This window comes from Aquarana catesbeiana, linkage group LG13 (assembly GCF_042186555.1).
Source record: "Aquarana catesbeiana isolate 2022-GZ linkage group LG13, ASM4218655v1, whole genome shotgun sequence".
In the NCBI taxonomy this organism is placed as follows: Eukaryota; Metazoa; Chordata; class Amphibia; order Anura; family Ranidae; genus Aquarana; species Aquarana catesbeiana.
In genome coordinates this window covers 97,348,493-97,373,494 of record NC_133336.1, presented here as the reverse complement: position 1 = coordinate 97,373,494, position 25,002 = coordinate 97,348,493, and the positions used below count along the sequence as shown (strand labels likewise).

General features: G+C 44.5%; 1 protein-coding gene across 1 annotated transcript in view; it reads left to right on the top strand.

Annotated features, from left to right (window-relative positions):
• DCAF5 (DDB1 and CUL4 associated factor 5) overlaps positions 1-25,002 on the top strand; it is an 86,833-nt gene that overhangs the window by 13,423 nt on the left and 48,408 nt on the right. The window contains exons 2-5 of the mRNA XM_073609737.1: positions 12,236-12,379; positions 13,586-13,622; positions 13,711-13,850; positions 19,311-19,440. Of these exons, the coding sequence (XP_073465838.1) occupies positions 12,236-12,379; positions 13,586-13,622; positions 13,711-13,850; positions 19,311-19,440 (451 nt within the window). The remainder of the gene's footprint in view (positions 1-12,235; positions 12,380-13,585; positions 13,623-13,710; positions 13,851-19,310; positions 19,441-25,002) is intronic.

Here is a 25,002-nt window from a genome sequence, read left to right as displayed (position 1 = left end):
AAGAGAGAGCCGGCCGGATCATCACAGAGCAGGGAACATCGCTGTAACAGCTTTCTTTTGAATTGCCGAATGTTCCCCGCGCTTCGACGCACATACAGCCCCGCCTCCTGGTTAGGGTACTTTGATAGACAGTACACGGGTCCAATACCTGGAGGTGTGACATATATCAAAGTACCCGAGCCAGGAGGCGGGACTGTATGTGACGGCGTGCGGGGGGAACACTCGGCAATTCAATTGAAAGCTGTTACAGTGATGTTCCCCGCTCTGTGATGATCCGGCCAGCAATCCTCCTCTTCTCTCTCGCTCTCGCGCGCTCTCTCGCTCTCTCTCAGTCTCGCTCTCTCTCAGTCTCTCTCAGTCTCGCTCTCTCGCTCTCTCTCAGTCTCGCTCTCTCTCAGTCTCGCTCTCTCGCTCTCTCTCAGTCTCGCTCTCTTGCTCTCTCTCAGTCTCGCTCTCTTGCTCTCTCTCAGTCTCGCTCTCTTGCTCTCTCTCAGTCTCGCTCTCTCGCTCTCTCTCTCGCTCTCTCGCTCTCTCGCTCGCTCTCTCGCTCTCTCACTCTCTCGCTCTCTTGCTCTCTTGCTCTCTCGCTCTCTCTCTCTCTTGCTCTCTCTCTCGCTCTCTCTCTTCCCACTGCACCGGTGAAGTGGCATTGATGGACACAGGTGAGGCTGCATTGTTGGCACAGGTCAAGTGGCATTGATGGGCACAGGTGAGGCTGCATTGTTGGGCACAGGTGAGGCTGCATTGTTGGGCACAGGTGAGGCTGCATTGTTGGGCACAGGTGAGGCTGCATTGTTGGGCATAGGTGAGGCTGCAGTGATGGGCACAGGTGAGGCTGCACTGATAAAGTTGTTAATATTTATTTTTGTAACTAAATTTCTGCATAAAACATTTATGTGTCATTTCATGAGATAATTTAGGGGGGGTGGAATTAGGGGGGGGGGGGGGGACAGGGTAGGGGTTGGGTGGGGCAACTGGTGGCGAGTAACCCTTAAGGCCTGGCTAGTAGCTCAGGACTTGAAATTTTGAGCCCTGGTGTAGGGTGTTCGTTTATCTTTTTATTTTTTGTGAAAAGGTGACCTTGCACTTTAATTCAATCTTATTTTATTGAGAAAGAAAAAGTGTACAGTATACAGCAATGTAATACAAAAACACATAAAAGTAGAAATAGATATCATTGCGATATTGGTAACATATCATCTTATGTCTTAAGCAATTTGTGAGCTTTTATTGATTTGGTTTGATATTTAGCCTGCGTAGCTATACCGTCTAAACTGAGTAGAGTGCAGGTGAGCACCACTATCCACTCACCGAGTGGCGTCCACCTATTGCAAACAAGCTAGGGCTATTGTTGCTGTGCTAAATGTTTTTTCTCTGATGGGGAAGCTCAGTGTGTGTCACATTACTTGTCTGATGAGATTAGAGAGAATGATTTAGGTGATCGTATAGTGTTGTAACATATAAGGGGAGAAAGAGAAAAAGAGGGGTGGGAATAGAGGGGACAAGGGAGAAAGGGAATACAGATATTAAGAGAAAGACATTCCACCCTGGTCACACAGTTGCATTGGTGGAGTCCTCTGTAGCCCATGGAATAAATTTAGCGGAATAGCGGAAGATAGACCACGAGGTCCAGGTCTTGGAAAATTGTTCCTCCTTACCCGTTTCCTGCGAAAACATCCTTTCCAGACTATTAATTTGGTCCACTTCAAATGCCCAATCTCCCAGGGATAGCATGCTCGTCGACTTCCAATGTCTGGGCAGTACCGTTCTAGCTGCCGCTAAAAAGTGACGTAGAACGTCTTTTTTGACCGATTTAAGCGGGCCAGGGAGCATAGATAGCAGGGCCACCTCAGGAGAGGATGCAACCGAGGTCGCCATGAGTCTGCAGTACAGATCGAGGATCTTTTGCCAGAACCTCCGCACAGGGGGGCACTCCCACCAAATGTGGAGTAGGGTTCCCTTTGATGACAAACAACGCCAGCAGGTATCCGGGAGTGTCGAGTTTATCCATCATAATGTCGAGGGGCATCTATACCAACGGGTCAGTAATTTGAATCCCTTTTCTTGCGATTTGGAGGCTAAGGATATTTTATGAGTCAAAATGAAGCATTTTTGCCAATCTACAGGTGAGATGGGGTGACCCAATTCTTCCCTCCAGGCCTGTGTGTATGGGGGGAGGTCAGGATTATAGACTATATGTATGAGAGAGTATAGTTGAGAGACCACATGTGTAGGAGGGTCAATCTGGAGCAGCATGTTCTCCAAGTCAGTTGTATCAGTAAGTACATCAGGTAAGGATGGGAAGGTTCGAATAAAAGATAGCACCTGTTGCCTCTGCAGCCAGTGCGTCGAAGCATGGGAAGGTGGGCCGGTGGGAACGTCTTGAGTCAGAGAAGGATCTGAACGCAGGACTTGGGCAAGTCGTCTGTGGTCCTTCTTGCACCAAGGGCCAAAACTCTACTTGTAGGGCTGGTGGAAAAGCCGGAGTTCCAAACAGTGGAGTCATGGGTCCTTTCAGAGGAGATAGGGTCTTGGAGGAATTCATTCGGGTCCAAATTTGTATAGTTTGTCGTGTGAGGTCACTCAGGGGTAATCCCCCTTTTAGGAATTCAGTAGGCGTCCACGGTAGTGCGCGGAGATCTATTGAATTGAAATGGCTCTCTATTTGTACCCATAATTTGGTGGAGGAATGATGAAACCAGTTAACGTGTTAGTACTGCTGCTCTATAATATATAGAGGCATCCGGAGCTCCAGCTCCACCACGAATCTTGGGAAGCGACAGCGTCTCATAGCGTATCCGAGGACGAGCCCCCGCCCAGATAAAGGAGGAGAACAGTTGGCGGAGTTTCTTAAAGAACCAGGAGGGTATTGAAATGGGAATTGTCTGGAACAAGTAAAGAAACCGAGGGAGGACGTCCATTTTTAGAGCATTCACTCTGCCTAGCCAAGATAGGCGTTTTTTCGTGTAGTTTGATAGATCAGTCTTGGTTCTAAGCAGAAGGGTAGCATAGTTCAGAGAGAACAATTGGGACCTTTCTGTGGGTATTTGGATTCCGAGGTAACGGATGGAAGTGGAGCCTGTTCTAAAGGTAAACTTGATGGAGACTTGGCGGAGGGCCTCCTGTGATAAAGAAATGTTCAGTATTTCTGACTTAGTATGATTCACTTTGAAATTGCTCATCTTCCCAAACCTCGTGAATTCCTGCATAATATGTGTTAAAGATAGGTGGGGTTGGGTTACAAACATTAGTAGGTCATCCGCAAAGAGAGCCAGTTTGGAATGAATAGGACCTATCGATACACCAGAGATGTTAGGGTTATTGCGCAAGGCAATTGCCAGGTGTTCCATAACAAGGACATAGAGAAGGGGAGATAAAGGACAGCCTTGTCGTGTCCCGTTATGGATGGGAAATGAGGGTGATAATGAGCCGTTCACCCGTATTCTAGCAGAAGGAGAGGAGTAAAGGGACATAATTCGGGATAGCATTTTGGGGCCTAGACCTATCTGTTTCAAAGACATCTGGAGGAATTGCCAGTCCACCCGGTCAAATGCCTTTTCCGCATCGACCGTCAAAAGACATAGAGGGACATCATGGGTGCGTGCATAGTCGGTAAGAAGCAGAGTTTTCAGGGTGTTATTTTTTGCCTCACGACCACTTACAAAGCCCACCTGGTCCAGGTGTATGAGGCGGGGGAGAAGCGGCTTCAACCTAGTGGCTAAAATTTTGGCGTATATTTTCAAGTCCACTCCAATTAACGATATGGGCCTATAATTAGCGCACACAGTAGGGTCCTTATCTGGTTTTGGGATAATAGTAATGTGGGCTTCAAGCGTTTGTGGAGGAAACGCCAAGCCTTCTGATATGGAGTTGAATACTCTAGCCAAGAAGGGGGTCAATAGGGGAGCAAATGTCTTGTAAAATTTAGGGGTGAAGCCGTCTGGCCCCGGGCTTTTACCGGACGGGGTGGCCGCTATCGCCCCCAAGACCTCATCTGTTGTAATTACCTGTTCTAGCTCTTCTACAGTATCGCCGTCCAATGTAGGGAGCTCTGTCTCCTCAACATAAGACTGTCTATCGGTGTCAGGTGTAAGGGTAGGGCTAGAAGAGACGCCGGGCGAAAGATTGTATAGTGTGTGGTAGAAATCTCGGAATGTTTGTGATATCTTGGAGGGCTCACTGAGCATTTGTCCAGAGGGGGCCCGAATCTGGGGTATAAATGTGGAAGACGTGTTTGGGTGAAGGGTGCGAGCTAACGGTCTACCGCATTTATCTTGGAATCGGTACTGATGTAATGCAAGTCTGTCCGCATAGGTGCGAGCCGAAGCCTCATATAAGTCCTTGAGTTGGGATCGAGCCGTTGAGACCTCTGTAAGAGTCCCCACCGTTGGAGCTCATTTATGTTGGGTCTCAAGGTCTCGAAGCTTTTGTATTGCTGAGGTTATTGCGGCTGAGCGAACCTTTTTCAAGCGGGTCCCCATCTGAATAAAGGTTCCTCGCAGGACAGCTTTAAGTGCCTCCCATTGTATGGGTAGCGAGGTAGTGTCTGATGCATGATCTTTTAAAAAATTAGAAATGGTTTCTGAGACCTTTTGGGAGCAGTCAGAGTTTGTGAGGATGGAGTCGTTCAGCCTCCACGTCCACTCCCTCACCGGTGTGGAGGGAATCATTAGTGTCAGATATATAGGTGAGTGGTCGGACCAGACCATTGAGTCTATCTCACATTCAGGTGACCAATCTAAACAGCTGTGGTCAAGAAGAAAATAGTCTATACGACTATAAGAGTGATGGACCTGTGAGAAGTGGGTATAGTTGCGGTTTTTGGGGAACAGAACCCGCCATATGTCGATTAGACGTAAATCATATATAGCGCGTTTAAATGCCCTTAACTTAGTAAAGGAGATGGATGAGCGAGATGTTGATGAGTCTAAGAGTGGATCCAGGGGGGCGTTAAAATCCCCGCCTATGATTATTTTACCCTCTGCAAATTCCGACAAGATCCTCATGTACCGCAGAGCAGACGATATTTGATTAGTATTTGGTAGGTAGAGATTGGCAATAGTGAATTTCGTGCCCCATAAGGAGAACTTTACGAACACATACCTTCCCTGGGGGTCCGAGACTTGGTCTATCAGGTCAATCGGAAGCGTTTTGTGGAAGGCAACAGAAACGCCTTTGGTTTTCTGAGATGGGTTTGTACTGTGAAACCATCTGTTAAAGTACCTGTTGGAGCAGGAAGGGGTGGAGTTTGTGTGGAAATGAGTTTCCTGTAACAGTAACACATTGACCTGTTGTTTATGCATTTGGTAGAGGATTTGTCCTCTCTTGGATGCTATATTGAGGCCATTTACATTATAGGAGCAAAATTTCAGGCGGGGATGGGATAGTACTGTGTGGGCCATAGTGGAATGAGAAGAAGAGAGTCAGCTTAGAGACAGCAGAGGGAGGAAGAGGGATGGGGGGGGGATTATAAGGTGGCAAAAATATACCAGGACAGAACTAGGTAGGGGGGACACCTAAATAAGGAGCCTAACAAGTCTAAGGGGTCCACGAAAATGGGACACCACGTGAAAAATCACGTATAAAGGCACTATCCGTGCCCGGCCTATTGAGGGTGGGAGGTCGAAGTGGAGAGTCTGAGCCGTGAGCCCAGTAGCATGACAGGCATATGTAGCTTACTTGAGGCACATCAGTGTAACAAACATTTAAACAGCAGAACACACATCAGATCGTCTGTGAAGGAGGGTGGCGGTCCGCGTGGGCAAATGACTCCGCACAAGCCCACCCTCCCTCCTTCATAGAGGAGACATCAATCCGCAAAATAACTTCCTGGGAAGGGGGAAGTAAACATTTTCAACATATGCTATCCATAGACCCCAACAGGGGTCCCGGAAACAATTCTGTGTAATAATACTGAAATCAGTAACAATGTGTAATAACATTTTAAGGTGAGACTAAGCAGTGTATGAGAAACCGTATACGGAGAGCTAGAGGTGTCCATGTGGATAATGGCAAGAGACCGTGGACCCATCCAGTCCATCCATCGGCCCCTCTCCCTGTATCCAGGTGGAACATTTCCCCTAGGTACCTAAATATAAGGCCATTGTGGTAAAATATGTTAGAAACTCAATAATAGCCTAACCAAATCAAACATCAGAAATTTGCAGTCCTTTAGCCTCTCCCGAACCCCAGCCAGGTACAATACACTAGCGAAGGGCAGGGAGAAGGCCTGCCTATGTATTGCTCCCTCTATCCTGAGACATTGGGTTACGGAGCAGGTCATCTTGTCTCTTAGTGTAACATAGCTTGCTGAAATCCGGTGGAACAAAGGAGGAAAAATGTAAAAAGGGAAAAACAAAAAACAAACAACAACAAAAACTCCAAAAATTCTGTAGAGAGATGGTGGGGATTCCAAACCTTGACCTGATCAAGAGACAAGAGAGGAGCAGCGCACTTAGAGGGTGCTAGTCATGTGGGGAACGTTGAAATGGCTTCAAGTAACGTCTTAAAGGTACCTTAAGCTTCTGGGGAGGTAGGCCGACGTATTCTGGGGCCTATAGAATGTGATCTGGACCTCGGCTGCCTGCGTCGTTGTGGGAGAGGGTCCCGTATTTGCACCCTAATGCGGTCATCCGGCGGGTCCAGCCAGTTCGGTACCTCAATTGGGTCTTGTTCCAGAAAGCTGAAAAAGGCTGGGAGTTGATCCGGGTCGGAGAGGATAAATTTGTGCTCAGCTCTGGTCACCTTAATACTGAAGGGGTGTCCCCACGTATAAGTTGCTCCGGTTTGGCGTATCAGATCTAGTAGTGGGCGGACCATTCGGCGCATGTGGAGAGTGTTGCGAGAGAGGTCTGGGTATAAGTTGATAGCAGAACCATCAAAGTCCACGGGACCCAAACGCCATGCCTTGCGCATAAGTTCTTCTTTAAGGGTGTAATAATGAACCCTGCAGAGGACATCGCGTGGGCGGTCACTTTGTTCTCTCCTCGGCCCCCCCACTCTGTGCACCCGGTCTAATTCAATGGGAGATGAAACCTCTCTGCCCAGGACTATGTTGAGGATGGCAATGACGGAAGGTTTTAAGTCTGTACCCACTGTGGCCTCCGGTATGCCCTGCAACCGTATATTATTCCTGCGGCTCCTATTTTCTCCGTCTTCTATGCGTAATTGATGTTGTCTTATACGGTGCAAGTGCTCCCTGGAGGCCTGTTCAAGGGACGTGATGCGAGCTGCATGATCAGATTGAATGTCAGTTAAGGCAGACACTGCGGTCTTATTAGTCGAGACCTGCTGTTGGAGGGCCTGGAGGTCTTTGTGGAGTGAGGTCTCCATTTTGATCGCCCAGGACTCAAACTCCGCTCTGAAGGCTGCCAGAAGGGTCGAGGCCTCGGATCTATTCGCTCCTCCTGAAGCTTGAGGGGCCACATCTCTAGGACCCGTGTCTGAAAGAGGGGCAGCAGGGGTCTCAGACCTGGATGCCACAGCTGATAGGTCCGATTGCAGGATGGAAGGACCATCCGAATCCTCGCTGCTGTCTGTCGCCGGCTGAGTGGGAGGAGGAGGCTTGCTTTTCCCCGGGTTTCGAGCGGACGTCATCTTATCTTTGGGAGTGCGGGAATCAGACTGGGATGTGCGGAGCAGGTATCGTTGGATTGTGCCCTGTTGTAGGTCCGTGGACTCAGTAGATCGAGCACTGTGTGTGGACATGCTTTTCAAAGATGTGCGACGACTGAAAAATAGCCTGTCAGCTACGGGCAGTTACGGAGCTCAGCAGCTCATTGCTTAGCCATACATGGTCTGTCCTGCTTCTCTGCAAAGTTGTATGGATGGGGACCACTGGTGGGCGCCGACCCCGCTGGGCCTCTCTTGTGGCTGTGTAGAGAGCGATCCAGGCTCAGAGGGGTAAGAATACCAGGAGCCTATGTAGATACCGCAGCTTGGGTGGAGCAAGATGGCCGCCACTTGTGTTCAGGGCCGTGGTGACAGTTCATGTACTTATGGGGGTATATGCTTGCTAGTGCCCCGTCTAGGGCCACAGTCTGTCAGATTAGGGTGTCCCCAGGTGGTGGGTGAGGCTAAGATTAGGCCCAAAGGAGACAGGGGGCTGCCAGGGTGTAGCAAGATGGCCGCCACATTCAGTCTCTGGAGCCAGGGCAGCACCACAGGTACATGCTGGGGTGATTGTTCACTAAATACCCTGTCGGGGGTCTCAATTAGCCAGGCCAAGGTATTTCTGTGGTTGGCGGGGGCTCAGATTGGACCTAAGAGAGTTAGATAGGCCGCTGGGTGTAGTAAAATGGCCACCGGCACTTACCAGGTCCCTCTGGCAGGCCTCCTAGAGCGGTATGGAGGGGTTCACAGGCCCCCAGTAGCAAGCTGGATGTCCCCAGTGTTTGTGGAGGAGGTAGGGCATGTGTAGCGGCCGGGGACAGGGCCGGCACGGCCTCTGGGTGCAGCAAGATGGCCGCCGTTCCCCGTGAGTAGGCCGGAGCCGCGGCCTTTCCTAACAGTCGGCCCGGAGCTCGGCCTCGGTGTCAAACAGCTCCCTCCTTGTCTGCACCGCTGTCTGAGGCACAAGCAGGGTCGGTGCTGGTCTGTGACCTTGCACTTTAAATCAAGCTGAGTGTACATTGGGGTAGGTTTTAACGATACCCAGAATGGTCAAAGTGACTCTTTATGGGTGGCGTGGTGACACTTTGTCAGGTCAACAAATCTTACCAACAGCTATGTATCTTGAGTCTGTCTGATGGATTGTGTCAATGAATGGATAATGTAGGTCCATTCCCCACTACACACTGTGTTTGCTGGGAAATGTTGTTCTAACTTTATCTCCAGCCTTCTATCTCTGGGTACAGTAGTACATTCGGTATGAGGCCACTCTTCTATTTATTCATATGGGTTATTTGGGTTAGTGGTGTCACTGAGGTGGAAAAAGAGGAAGCAAATCTAAACTATACTGTGACCGTTTTAGCTACAGTCGTAATGTCAGTCTGAGTCTGGAAAGTAAAAGTAGGCAGGAACATGCAAGTCTTCCCCCTTCATCTTATCTCTGGGCCTCCTTTTGGATCTTCTCTTCCCCTAAAAATAAACAACTCTGCCAATCAGCTGCTTATCTCCTACAGCATAGGCGCTCAACCTATGGCTACCTCCAGTTGTTGCAGAACTACAAGTCCAATGAGGCTTTCAGCAAGGCTGACAGTTACAAGCATGACTCCCAAAGGCAGAGACATTATGGGAATTGTAGTTCCACAACAGCTGGAGGGCCACAGGTTGAACACCCATGTCCTACAGTATGCACACAGTATATTGCAACTACAAAGCAAAACACGTTTAGAATTTTTTTTTTTTTGTATAGCAATTTAGAAACAAAAAGATTTTTAAAAAAATTAGGGGAAAGACATGAGACGAAGACATGAGATGACATTCACAAAGTTGATAAAATCAAATGACTGTCTCATGTCTATGGGTGACTGTCTGATCCTTTCAATAAGTGGAGAGGTTTGAACAAAATAAAAAGACACGCACTGTCACCTGGCCCATACAGGATAAGATGAGTGTCTCTGGGAGGGCATCCTGCATCCTCATATACGGTACAAGTTACCTACTATCCTTCGCAGCTCTTTTCTACTCCGCATCCGGTGTTGAGGTTAGCTGTGTCAGGGACCCAGGGGGGCACTGACATCACTCATTCAGTCACATGACAGTGCTCAGGCATAGTGAATGGCTGCTAGGACCAGGCTCCATCACAGGGGAGCAGATCACATGCTTCCCCATACCAGGAAGTGCCAGGGGGTGTCGCAGGCTGCAAGGAAGTGTAAGTAAGCCTGGCAATACAGAATAGCATTTCATTTGAAATTCTTTGTTTTAGGAACATATGATAAATGTCTAACAATTAGTGGGGTCAAATCAATGTTCATTTTTTTGATGAGTGATGAGCAAATTTGAAGGAGCTGGATGGAAAATCTTTCTTGAACAAATATTTATAACAGTGTATATGGTTTTCTTTCAGTAAAGTCCTTTACTTTCAAATTCAAATAATAAAAGCAAACTATTCATTTTTAAAGCGGAGGTCTGCCAATTTTTTTTTTTTTTTTTAAAGTCAGCAGCTACAAATACTGCAGCTGCTGGCTTTTAAAATAAGGACACTCACCTGTCCAGGGTGCCCGCAATGTCGGCACCCAAAGCCAGTCTATCCCTCGGCTGTCGGGTGTTGCCGCCAGCCATCTTCGGTAAGGGAATCGGGAAGTGAAGCCTTGCAGCTTCACATCCTGCTTCTCTACTGCACATGCGTGACTCGCGCTGCGCTATCCCACTGGTCCCTGCTGTCTTCTGGGATCTGTGTGTCTCCCAGAAGACTTCTGGGGGGGGCGGAGAAGGCGCCGGAAGTGGAGTAGATACCCGCGGGTAGCTCGGGTATCTATGCCCGGAAGTGAGTGCAAAATACCTGTATTCCCCTGGCCACACACCCAAGGTGGATGAAGGAATTCTCCCTGCTGCTCTATTGTATTCTGACAGCAGGATTGGCGCTGATTTTCCAACAGTCCCTTTTGAGAGAAGCTGATCACTAGGTCGACTCCTCTCAAACAGGAATGGCCATAGATGAATCAAAATTTGACCAGTCCCATCTGAACCAGCTGAATTTCGATCCATCTATGGCCAGCTCAGCCAAGCTTGCAAGGTAATGGATTACCCCGAGGTTGGTCTGATAAGTCCAACTGTCCTCCAGACTCTATGGGCAGCTTTAAAAGAGATATGAAATACTACTAGCAATATAATATTTTGTAAAGAACAGGTAAATTAATTAATCACCTCTTCCTTTAAAGTTTTTCTGTTATTTTATTGTTTGAGATAGTTTAATAAGGTGTAGCCCATTAGTTTACTAAGAACCTTCTTTCAGGCTGGGTTCACACTATGTGCGGGGCACAGCAGGGGGTCCGGTGTGTCCCCATTCACCATTTTAGGTCTGAATTTTTGCCTGAATTCGGACCTAAAACAGAGCCAAAGACGCCTGCTGTGTGCTCCACAGCCGCCCTGGAGATGTGTGAACCCGCTCCACTGAGAGCCAGTCACACTCTTCTGTCATGCGAATTGGGTGAGGGTAACTCGCATCTAATTCGCTTAAAGTGGTGTTCCGGCCGAAATGATACTTTTCAAATAAAAATACCCCTATAATACACAAGCTTAATGTAGTCTAGTAAAGTTAGTCTGTAAACTAAGGTCTGTTTTGTTAGTTTATAGCAGTAGTTTATTTTATAAACTTACAGCAGGCCTTAGCCATCTTAAGTGTGGGCATCTGAAGCCAGACTGTATTTCTTCCTGGATTGCATCCTTGCAGATCTCGCACATGCTCAGTGCAGCACAAGCAGTGTAATAGGTTTCAGTTCAGGTTTCCATAGCAACGGCAGTGTCAGAGGAAGTTGCCCCTTCCCAGAAGGCATTGCAAACAGGAAATGATGCGATGGGCCATGGCCAGGGAGGAGGAAGTGAAAAATGAATACAGCAGATATACAGTAGGTACTGAGAAAAAAAATTAAAAAATATCCAATTCGTTTACAGTGCACAGTTTAGTGAGGGATGCTGAAGAGTTGTAAAAGTGGGTGGAACTCCACTTTAAGTGTGAACCCAGCCTAACTGACGCAGTCTAAAAAAGAATAAGTGGCTGCATGGTTTAAAGCTGAACTCCGGGCCAACATCAAAATACACAGATAAGTAACTATAAGGCGGCGGATTTACCTGTCAAATGCTTTGTAATCCTGCCCATCCAGTCCTGAGGTTTCAACAGCTCTGCCTTATCTGGCAGAGCAGAAGACCTGATTTTTTTTTTTCTGCTGCAGTTAAGCAACACAGGTCTCCTCATCACCCCATCCTGTGACTTGGACAATAAAGGGAGAAGTAACACACTGACATGCTCTCTGTCACTGTGCTCATTGTACTGCAGCACAGCTGATTGGCTCATCTGCTTCTCCCTTCCCCAGTCTGAGCTTTGCTGTATAGAGACTGCAGAAAGTTGATACCAAGGCAAATTCAGGTACTGCTTGCATTAAAAAAAACATGCTTAAGGATGTATTAATGAATACAAAGTGGCATTTGTATCTTATTTATCTGCCTGGAGTTCAGCTTTTATATATAACTTAAACATCCTATTACTACAGGAACCCCCTATTTTCTCTTCAAGTTTATTTTTAAACTCCTATGTTTGTTATAAAAAATGTTTATTTTCTTTGCCCTGTTACAGGAGGAGATGACCGTCGAGTCTTACTGTGGCATATGGAGAAAGCCATTCACGCTACAGCTAAGCCCATACAGCTGAAAGGAGAGCACCATTCAAATATCTTCTGCCTTGCTTTCAACAGTGGCAACACCAGAGTGTTCTCTGGAGGTAAGTACCAGAACCCGTTCTAAAAACTGGTACGGTACAGCCAGGTCACATTCCTCTAGCTTATCTGCTTCCATAAAAGACAAGTTGTATATAAAGAAATGGCATCAAATATATTGCTTCAGATTTATTTTATTTTTATTGGCCTTTAGGTGCAGTTTTATAGCTTCACACAAATTATGCTGCCAGGGAAAATGAAAACCCAATTTTAGTTTAATCAAAAAGCATGCATTTAAACTGAGATTAGATAAAGCTCTGATATTGTAATGTCTTACAGTTAGCCCACAGCGGCAGAACTTCTCGAATCTAAGCATATGCTGCAGAGAAGGACTGCTGCTGTCTATATTAGAGCAGTTTGATTGGCCCCTCACTGTATCAGAGCTAAAGCTGTGCAATTAGCAATGCCCACACTCCCTGCTGATTGGTGAGCTGGTCTGACTCTCTTTAGGGGGTTATGTCAGACAGCTGCAGAAAACCCACTGCTCTCACACATATAGCAGAGGTCCTTACAGCAGCAAGATTTCTGTTGGTGTATGGGCCCAAGTTATAAATCGGCCAACTATTATAAAGCATATTTGGGCATTTTTAAAGAGTTTTTTACTAGCACGTGTATCATGCTTAAAGTGGTAGTAAAGTCATTTGTGGTACTTTTACCTACAGGTAAGCTTATAATAAAGCTTACCTGTAGGTAAAATGAATATCTCCTAAACGTGCACCGTTTAGGAGATATTCCACGAAGTAGAGGCCGGTGACCTCACCGGCGCATGCACTCTGAACCAAATGACACACTGTGCCGTTCCTTCAGAGGTCTGTGCCGTAAGCCGCAACTCACGTGCGCATGTGCAGGAGTGACGCCATCGTGGCTCAGCCAGTCAGACGACTAGAGTCCATGAACCCGAAGGAAGACCGGGTGAAGATTGAAGCCCTGTCAGTGCTGACGGCGTGCTGCTGGATGGCTTCACTTTAAGGTAAGTCTCTCATAATGCGCTAGTATGCAATGCATACTAGCACATTATGACATTGCCTTGCAGGGTGAACTTACCGCTTTAAGAGGGTTTTGTTTCCTGGTCTTGACAAAGGAGGAGAGCCGTTCAAGATGAGGAGAGTGTTCTTCAGATAATTAGATAATAATTAGAAATTGTTGACCACTATTTATGGATAGTTCATTTACTTACAGCCTGGTTTAAGCCGTCTTTACTTGCCTTATAGGGAATGATGAACAAGTGATCCTCCATGACGTTGAAACGTATGTACTAATAATGTCAGTATCTGTGATCCTGAATTTATATACAACACTTTATTTTGATCTACAATATTTTCTTATCTCCCTGTAGTGGTGAGACATTGGATGTGTTCGCCCATGAAGAGGCAGTATACGGTCTGTCTGTCAGTCCTGTGAATGATAACGTGTTTGCTAGTTCATCGGATGATGGCAGAGTATTGATATGGGACATTCGGGAGTCTCCCCAAGCAGGTGAGAAGGTTCACTTTATGAATTTGGGTAAAAATAAAATTCCACCCAACATAAGTTGTTGGCTGTTGACGAGTATGTGAACTAAGTGTACTCCTGTGATCCACTGGAGAAGTATAGACAAAAGAGCTTTGAGGGGCTAAGCATTGATGTCATTAAAAAAAAAAAAAAAAAAAAAAACAGAGCTAGTAGACCGCACAAGTGGTCAAATAAACCAAAGAAATATAGTTGTGAAAACCAGCTGCAGGCACACTAAGTCCCCCATTCACTGGTCAGTTGACAGTTCCAAATCGCATGACAAGTCGCACTTCATTGCCAGCAATGACAGAAATGAGATAAATTCCCCTAAATGGACTTTAATGGCACTCACTCAATGTTGTATAGTAGAGATTATATAACAAGGTGTACAATACTATATAAAACAATACATGATTTTATTTGTAGAAATACATTAAAAACATTTGTGACGGAACATTGATTAAATTATAGAATGCATATAACATGTCATTAATAAAGTTATATGTAACAAAAAACCTCCTCACATCCTACGCGTTTCGGTCTACATATACATTCCTTCAGGGGTGTAGAGAATTAGGAGGGGTTCAACTACGATAAAAACAAAGATATACAGTCAATTAGACAATTCTAGGATTTATGAGATCATAGAGGATTGTAGAATTGGAAAATTAACGTTACCAGCACTTACATACGTTTGGTTGGTAGAGAGGTTTAACAATGTTTAGTTGATTCACATAAAAGCTTGCAATTGGAGTAGCACCAAATAGTTAAGATGGTTTTGGTGCTACTCTAATTGCAAGCTTTTATGTGACTCAACGAAACATTGTTAAACCTCTCTACCAACCAAACGTATGTAAGTGCTGTTAACGTTAACTTTCCAATTCTACAATCCTCTATGATCTCATAAATCCTAGCATTGTCTAATTGACTGTATATCTTTATTTTTATCGTAGTTGAACCCCTCCTAATTCTCTACACCCCTGAAGGACTGTATATGTAGACCGAAACGCGTAGGATGTGAGGAGGTTTTTTGTTACATATAACTTGATTAATGACATGTTATATGCATTGTATAATTTAATCAATGTTCCGTCACAAATGTTTTTAATGTATTTCTACAAATAAAATCATGTATTGTTTTATATATTATTGTACACCTTGTTATATATTCTCTACTATACAACATTGATTGAGTGCCGTTAAAGTCCATTTAGGGGATATTATCTCATTTCTGTCTTGATTACAGGATGTGGCACTCCCCCCCCCCCCCATACATAGGTTAGCCTTTCGCCCTCTCTTATCTCATTGCCAGCAATGGAACCGTTCATATCACCACCACTCATTTTGCAGCAATTATGAAAAAGGTTCCTGCGTTACTTTTTACTGATTTCATTGTGACTTGCATAGGCTTCTGGTAAATGAAGTCATAAGCTGCAATGAAATCGGCAGTGCAAATCGCATCGATGTACGGCACTCAGAATCTGGTGCAGCTGTGCATGGTAGCCAATCAGCTTCTAATTTCAGCTTGTTTAATTAAGCTTTGACAATAAAACCTGGAAGCTGGTTGGTTTCTATGCAGAGCCGCACCAGATTTTGCACTCTCCAGCTTTAGTAAATAGCCCTCTCACTGTGCTGTACTAAACAAAGTAATTATAGTGTAAAGATTAGTTAAATACCAAAGAAGCTATTTAACATTAAAAAAAATATATAAAAGTGAAAAAATGTCCACTTGTAACTCAAAGTCCATGTGATTTATCCCATTCTTCACTGAGAAATCAAATACATCAGTGCATCCTCCACCAGTGTAATAAACCATCACCAAAAATAAATGTATGGAGGCTTACCAAAGTTCCATGACCTCCTAAATTCATAGGTCATAATTTGTATGGCTAGAAGCTCCCTGGCACACTGTAGGTCACACCACTTCATAGTAGATCAGATGCAAAAAAAAAAACAAAGATATCAAATTGTTCTCACATTACGGGTAAAGTCAACCCCAAGGTCCAAGGAGCACCTGACCTGCATGCTCTTTAGGGGACACTATTATTAAAGGTTTCAGTGGAAGCAAGATCACCCACCTGCCCCAGTGTAAGAAGTCTAGTGAAAGGCCTATTGAGTTTTCTCCCTTTCATTGCTTTAATCCTAGATTATACTATGCCCCCTCATACTTGATTCTCTGGCCACCCACGAAATCTGGGGAAAGAAGCCTGCTAAACCCTCAGAAAAGCCTTCCTTAACATTAAGGCGCACTCCTACTTTCCAAAGTGGGGCAGTGTTTGTTAATATTTGTGGACCCCCTGGATAGTTTCCCTTTCAGGTACCTAGGAGCAGAGTGTTATTCCAGGGATACAAACTGAACATTCGCCTCCAGCTCACTCTTTGACTCTTTGGATCAAGATGTAATTTTCCTTGTGCCTGTTCATTTTCAAGATTTGTCTTCCAATCTGGTCACTGTTCTTTCTTCCATAGTAACGCCTGCCTCGTGGGGCTTGTAAGTCTAAATGTTTTGCATGGTATTGGTATCCTATAAGATCATTAGGTGGTGGTTAGACTTACCCAACTGGTTACAACTGGACATGGGGGAGTAGCCCGTACACCCAAGTGCATGGCAGGTAGTGAATATAAGGTGTGTGCTCTAATTTCCTGGTTCAGCTGCAGCCTCATCTCTAGGTGCGGGAATCCTACACCTGGAGACAAAGGACTGAGCATATAGATCAGACCCAATCTGATATATATGACCAAATCTAGGCCTTTTCTCAGTTTTATACCTCTTTGTCTGCTTGGCCGACTTGAGAAGGAGGGCTTTATGGTAATCTTCCCTGCTCTGAATTGACCCAGGCGAATGTCCTTTGCTGACCTAGTAAGGCTCTAGACTGTTGCTCTGTGGACTCAACATTGAATTTGGGGAGTCAGAAGTATCTTTAAATCTGTAACACTTTCAATGCTCAAGGTTATGGTAGAATACTTCAGCAAGGTTTATCTCGGGGGTTGCTAATTCTTATATGGGGCGTTCCTATATATCTTACCCTGTTTTGTCCTGGTTGTAATTGCTTGAGCGAGGGATGCCTGTCTGACCTAACAGTCTTTCCATGCATGAATCCCCATGCCCTTTGAGCCTGTAATAGGATCAGGAGAGTTGAGGCATATCACCCCTTTCTAATATAGGGCAGCCCTGATCTTCCTTCAACCAGGACTTTGTTCTCCCATCCCTCTGTCTGGCTCCTGCTCTCCAAAAGGAACTTCTCTTCCTTGTTGACTATGGATCAGACTGTGGTGATTTTTGTATGCTGATTCGGTTTTTGTTTCACCTTCTGAATGAATCGGGTAGAATAGCATCCAATTTTATGGTATTTTTGGATCGGTTCTCACTTTTCCTTCTCAATATACACTTTACCGGTTATGTGAGTGTCTCTTGATCATCCGGGTAGAGATTGCAGTCGCATCTGTTGCCAGCTTCGAGCATGTGTTCTCTAGACAGCTCTTCAGCTGCAGGCAGTCCACAGTTTTTGTATTGTTCATGGGCCTGTTAGCGATTGTTTGCTGCGTTACCCCTCAATTGGACTGTTTTTTGGTATCCTGAAGGTGAGAGACTGTCTGTGTCCCTCAATAGATGAGAAAGAAATGGGATTTTTTTACTCAAAAAATCCCTTTCTTAGAATCCATTTAGGAATACCCCTATACGATTATGATCATGCTGTCAGTACTGCTACAAAACTGAGGCAGGCTGGTGGCAGGAGGGGTTATCTTGTGCTGGCCTACAGTTTTTGTCTACCAGTGTCCATTCCTTCTGTAAGTGGTAGTCTAACTCGAAGGTGAAAGACTTCTTTTGTCCCTCAATGGACTGCAAGAAAAGGATTTTGCAGGGAGTACAAAATTCCTGTTTTAGACCTTAGAGATTGCATTTCAGGCAAGGTCTACTTATTCAGTGTGACATTCCTCCCACTTCCTTAAGATGTAAATTCACCTTTTCTGTCTTTTTCACGGAAAAGGTGAACTAGCACCCTCCCCAGTCCCTGCTAATTACCTGTGGGTGATGAGCTGTCAGTGCCTGCACAGTCTATGGATTTGAAATACCTGCTCTACTTCCCCCTTCTTTCTGCAGGGCTTCTGGAACAGATCTGATTCCGGGATGTGATTCTGATTGGTCAGCGCTGGCACAGAGAATCGCTCTGATCCATGCAAGAAATCCTGCAGACAGAAGAGGATTTCATCGCTACATCGGCTGTGTGGGTGCTGACAGTGGGGACTGGGGGGAAGGGTGTAGGATGCTAGGTTACCTTTTTTTTTTTTCTTGAAAATGTAAAATAACTCTATAAATGTTATATAAAAGTGCAAAGAAGAACGGTGAGGGAAAAACTGGTTATCATCCTGCCGCCAAGATTCCTAAGAATGCTGAATAGCCCAAATCTCATGAGAAGATGCTGCAGCACAGTAGTGGATCATCTTTGGTGAGATTTGGGCTACTCAACATTCTATGAGATCTCAGCAGAAGCAGGATGACCTGACCCTTGCCAGGTGTTGCAGAAGGAAAGAGGGGAAAGGTCCGTATATTATCTCCCACCCCCTGGTTTTTTTTTCTGCACATACAACCAGTGTTTTTGGGTACCTTAAATAGTTGGACCTTGCTATTGAAGATGCCCAAGAAAAGTGTTCATCATTTTTTTGGCTTAGATTTGCTGACTCCTGCATTCTAGAGAACTTTGTCCACCCATTATTGTTGTCTTTTTTTGTTCTATTGTATTTGTAATTTATGATGCTCAATATGAAGATCAATGTTTTTCATTGTAAATAATAAATTCACCACCTTTCTGATATTGTATACTGTGCTCAACTTTTGCTTGTTGCCATGAGGTAATTGTAGACACAACACTTATACTGTGTTTATACAAACGTCTTTTAAATATGCTCAACACATGCGCACACTTGTGCAACTTTGGAGCACAACTTTGATGCAACCTTGATTTGACTTTTACACCGGCACTCAAGATGCATCAAAGTAGTGCAGAAATCTTTTCAAAGTCACTGCCACTTTATATACTTTATAGAAATCTATGGGCTGCGACCTGTCATGCGACTTTGGGTCACAAGTGTGAACCAGGCCTAAGAGACATACTTGCATTTGTGATGGAAAAGCATTTTGGTAGATACAGCCTGCATTTTGTGCCACAGTTCTCTTTGGCAGCAGGCAGAATTAATTGCCCAGTTGTGCACATGGGATACTTCAGGTACCACCTTATAGATTGGGAAGCAAGATGGTTGATCTATAGAAATGTCAGAAATGAAGAGTTGGGCTATAAAGTGTCAGTCCGTTCTGTTCAAGGAAGTGATCTGTGCCATTAGAATTGACTTAACTGAAATACAGCATTAGGGTGGATTGACCCTTTAAAACTGTGATTTGTGTTCTGGGAAAGCCATGATTCCTAATTGTCTTCTTTCCGTCTTTAGATCCTTTCTGCTTGGCGCATTACCCATCAGCCTTCCACAGTGTCATGTTTAACCCTGTAGAGCCCAGGCTGTTGGCCACGGCCAACTCTAAAGAGGGAGTTGGACTTTGGGACATCAGGAAGCCACACAGGTGAGATACTGGTTTACATTCAAAGTGATTGTTCACAAATGTTTCATATACTTATTTTTGCCCACAGCACTTCTAGTTCTGGTTCACATAGGTGCGATACGGGAACACTGCGAATCCACTGCGGGTTCTCGCAGTGCACCTGACCCGCAAGGCAGTTTACACTGCCATATGCCAATTGCTGGAAGTGTCAATACAATGTTAATGACACCCCCATTTCAGTTAGCATATCACAGTGCGAACTGACAGTTCGGAAAGGAATCAGATTCCATGGGTGTTAACACCCATGCGATCCGATTCTGGTGCGGACCAAAAAAGGGGTCCTGTGCGAGTTTGGCCCAAATGCGATGTAAATTCAGCCATACTATCTATATGGCTGAAATTGCATGGCACAGACATCGCATGTGATTTGCACTGCAATGTAAACCAAGCCTAAAATGCAACTTCCATGCAGAATTGCAGGTAGGTTGTAGATTTACTGCAAAGAGTTTAAATATAGAGTAGCGTTCATGTGACACACATTATTAGGCTTTCCAAGTAAAGAGAATTGTTTTGTCTTCAATTTTGTCAGTAGTGATTTTTGTAATCCCCATACACTCTCTCCATACTGCATCTGTGATCCTTGTATGTGATATGTGTATGAAGAGCAGGGTAAAGCCAAGGGGTTAACGTTAGTGCGGACCTCACCAACCTTTTATACATACTTTCCTTTTACTCCCCTGCCACTAGTTTTGACAAATATATTACCTCATTTGTTTGCTTGATGACGAATATAATAAGTGAATACCACCTTTTGCCTATACTGGAATCTAGCTTTCCTGTATCCCTTACAATAAGATTATTAAATAATAAGAGCAGTGTTAAAAAAAATATATAAACCAAATTTATTCAAAACAGGAATTTGTTTGTTATTAATCAAATATAACAAAATATAAACTTTAAAAAGCAGTAATGTTACAAATAAAATACAAAATGTTGCCAATGGACAGGGACAATTACAGAAAAAGAAAGTTACAGAAAAAGAAAAGTAATAATTGAGTTACATTACACAGGCATCCTTCTGTTCCATTGTGCAGTCAGAGTGAGAAAGAGAGACCCGAGGTCTGTGTTCTGATGTTATATACACTTGTAAAGTGCCCCCACTTACTCCCACCCATCCAGGTAAGGCGCACACTTCCAAATATTTCAGTAATCTTAAGATTTTGCCATTTCCAGTGCCAATGGGTGGTGCTGTTGGACTGTGACAAGATCTCTGGTCAGCTGTAGGTCACTAACTGGCATTTATGACAATCAAGTTTGTCTGAACTTACATTCTTTTAATTCAATTCCTGCAGGAAGATCTTTTAAAATACTTCCTAGGAGATGTTAGAAATGACAATGAGTCCAGGGCTTACTTCTTTACATCGGCCAGGTGGCCCGACTAACATAACCTCTTCAGAAACCCTTCCAGTGGTGTTTAAGCCCCCTTTCACACGATCGGACCGTTCAGGTCCGCCTGTCAGTTTTGACGGCGGACCTGAACGGGCGCTCCATGTTAGTCTATGGAGCGTCGGATGTCAGCGGAGACATGTCCGCTGACATCCGACCCGGTCTGATCCGCTAAAAGCAGACGGATGGCCCTACGTCCAGATCCGTCGCTGGCAGATCGGATAGGGTGAGATCTGATGAAAACGGACATGCTGTCCGTTTTCATCCGATCCCCCCATAGGCGGCAGCGGCGACTGACAAGCCCCTTCCCACTCAGTGAGCAGAGAGGGACCTGTCATCCGCCGGCTCAGCGGAGATCAACGGACTGATCTCCCACTGAGCCGGCGGACTAAGGCGGGCTCCGTAGAAATGGAGTCCGCCTCGTGTGAAAGGGGGCAAATGGTGACAAAACAAATGGTGAATTGCTTATTCAAAGAACTTGAGTTAATGTCCAACTAGTGCTTCTTGGGCATACAAAAATTAATTAATAATGATGTTTATTATTTATGACTTTCATAAAGTAAAAAATCATTGTAGTCCCATATCTCCATTACACACTCCTTTAGGCTGGGTTCACACTGGTGTGATGCCAGACATCGGATTTGATTTACACCACACTGCTCTGCAGATCGCATGCGATGTCTGTGCGATGCAAATTCAGCCATACAGTTTGTATGACTGAAATTGCATCACACGCGCACCAAAATGGTGCAGGACACTTTTTTTGGTCTGCACATGTGATCCAATTCCATAGTTTGCACTGCATTCTGCAAACCAATTTGAAGGTGTCATTAAAGTGGAGGGCCACCCTGAAAAAAAAAATCACCAAAAATCCTAAAAGAAATAAAAAAATTTGAAGAAAACATTTTTTTTTAAACTTACCTAAACCCTTGTTGCTAGGCAGTCTTCCTAATCTGCCTCTTCCGCGGTGTGTTCTGCTCCTCGTTGAGCAGTCCCGTTTCTTCTGGGAACTGTGTGTGTTCCCAGAACACCACGGGGCTATTCAACAAGCGCCGCTCACACGAGGGCAGTAGGAAACTGGCAGTGAAGCCGCAAGGCTCCACTGCCTGTTTCCCTTACTTAGGATGGTGGTGCCGGGACCCGAGAGCCGAGGGACGGGTCAGCCTCGGGTGGCCGACATCGCAGGCACCCAGGACAGGTAAGTAGTATTTAAAGTCAGCAGCTACAGTGTTAGTAGCTGCTGACTTTTAATTTTTTTTTTTTTTTTAGGACGGAATCCCGCTTTAACTTTGTATTGACACCCGCAGCGGTTCGCGCAGAACGTGAACTGCCTGAAATTCAGATGTGGTGCTGGAACCTGCACAGAAATTGCTGTGGTTCCTGTATCCCACCAGTGTGAACCAAGACTTAGGGAGGAGCAAAAGTTCTGTGTAAACTCCAAGTTGTCCCTCCCCAGAAGTGACACATATATCCTTGCGGTACTAGCACTGATCAGCGTGGCAGGGGAGTAAAAGCAAGGTAAGAATGTCCTACTGGGAAAGGGGGTGGTTAGGAAACGTGGCACAGGCTTGTTCTAAGATGCCATTTATGTAAAGCCCCGTACACACAATCAGAATATCGTACAAAAAACACCGCTTTCAAAGCGTACCATAATCTGATAGTTAGTACACAGCTGTCCAAAATTTTCCAAAGGGACAAACACGAAAAATTTTCTCATATGATACCAGATCATACGATTTTCGTTTAATCAGTACAGTTTTTTATCCAAAAATACAATAGAAATACACTACAACACATGACATCCAAATTTCTAATCTGTTGTATGAGAATTTTCATATTTTAGTAATCTAATCGTTTTCGATAGGGAGGCTAGCATGCAAAAAGCAAAAACGGACTATCATTCGTCCAATAATATCATTGTGTCTACTAGGCTTATGATGACAGTTGTACAGTGTAGAGTAGGTAAAGATCTTATATTTGTAGGTGCGTGCTTGCATACGCTGATAATGGACAGTTCTCAAACCAAATACTGATAAAATAGTTTTTAGTTAATCAGTAATGTTAACTCCTTTGATGACTATGATCAGCTTTACTGATAAGCAAAGTAATGAGACTATGGAACACCTAGCACTGTGAAATGAGAAAATCCCATCAGGCAGTACAAGTTAAGGTTACTGTAATAATACACCTTGAGGTTTTTTCAAAGGAATAGAGGCAGTTTACTTGCCAAAGGGAATCTTCACTTTCATGTTCATACAGCGTGGATGGATGATTCTCCCACTGTGTTTATTGTACAATTACACTTATTGGATACAGCCACTTTTCAACCAACAGTTTTCCGCCTGGCTTTTTTGATTTTTTTCAATCGAGGGATTGGTGGCAGGAGGTGGCCAAAAGGGCCACCTTCTGAGTAAATTTTGTCTGGTTCCTAAAATTTGTACAGTATACATTTGTGCAATGTATGCCAGCCTGGATCAACTCCAGTGAGCCCCCCACTCAAAACTTAAAATAGATTTCCTTTAAAGATATTCAGATATACTGTATGTACATCAGAGTTTTTTATGACGATTACAAATGCATAAAGCTGTGTATGGCAACATCGGTTTCATTTACAATAGACGTTTGCTCTCCCTTCCCTGTAAGGAAGTATGTACTGATAAAATTGAATGATACTCGGTTGGTACTTTGCAAATTATCGTTGCTTCTCTAAATTATACATTTTTATTATAACATGAAACTATTTTTTCTTTCCTATTTGGGATCTTAATGGCAACATTTAAAGTTCTTTTTCCTCCTCTTCCCCTTTTTTTGTTTCTGTTCAAATACTATTGGATGTGGTGCCACACCCTGCCATATATGTCCCAAACTCATTTTGTAATATCTCAAATACAAAGCAAGTAGCAGTTTTGACTGGAGATAACCTATAATTAAAATAACCTATGATGAGAAAAGTTTGGGGGCTTTCATACCACTTCTCCCTGAAAATGCTAATTGCCTGGCTTTCATTTCAACTTTGGATTATGTACTTTGAATCGGTGGCCCAGAAAAAATACGCAGATCAGAAAAAAGTCAGACATCCTTGTCTGTATACTTGTTCCAGGTCTTTGGCTCTAGGTATTGAAAAAAGAGGAGCAGCACGAGCGAAAGACAAGTAGCATTTTTTTTTTTTTTTTTTTTAATAGAAGCAGAGGTCAGCAGTCATTGCCTCCATATTTCTCTAATGGTAGGTTTTCTGTAGGCCCATTAATGCCCTGTACTGAGGAAGTAGGGAGGTACTTATACAATGTTTAACTAAAAACCCTGTATGGGTTTACCCACATGCCCTCCTGTCTATTATGCCTCCACCCAGACCTAGGATGTAAGATAAACCTGTTCCCCACTGCCCGGCCCTATATATTGGCAGGCATTGTTAACACTGATTGATCTGTATTGCACAGCCATAAAAAATGGGTTCTCTACTGATGAACGTGAGAGCGTTCTCATTTCTATGGCACCTGTAGTCATTCCTGTGCACTACAACACAGTCACCTGGTGCATAAACAGATGTTAAACCTTCCTGAGCTTTTGTGTGCTCACAGGGCCACTGCCCCTCCATCAGGATGCACTTGGCAGCACTCCCAGCCATTGGCTGTGAGCACTTATCAGATGCTGGTTTTCCAGCACGCCAATTTGACAGAAGCTGGCCAGGCTGATGTACAGATGGGCCGAATGTCAGCCGCTTCCTGTTGAACCGGCCAATACCAGCTGATATTCAGCTCATGTGTACCAGGCTTTAGAGCTATCTGCACACTTCTTGTGTTATCAGGCTTTAGAGCTATCTGCACACTTCTTGTGTTATCTCAAGGAGTCTAATTAGCCCTCTAAGTTGTTTAGAGAATTATATGTCTCTATTTTGTACAGATTAGGAGGGTTAGAGTAGTTCTGCCAGAAAACTGGGCAGGGCTGCCACCACTATATCCACAAAAATGGTATGTATTGTAGGGTCTGAAGGGATAAAATATGGGAAATGTGCATGTATTGTAGAAATGTACTGCGTATATGTATGTTTGTTTTTTATTTTTATTTTGCCCTGACATATACTTTAATATTGGGACAGCACAGTGGCGTAGTAGTTAGCAATGGTAGCACTGGGGTCAC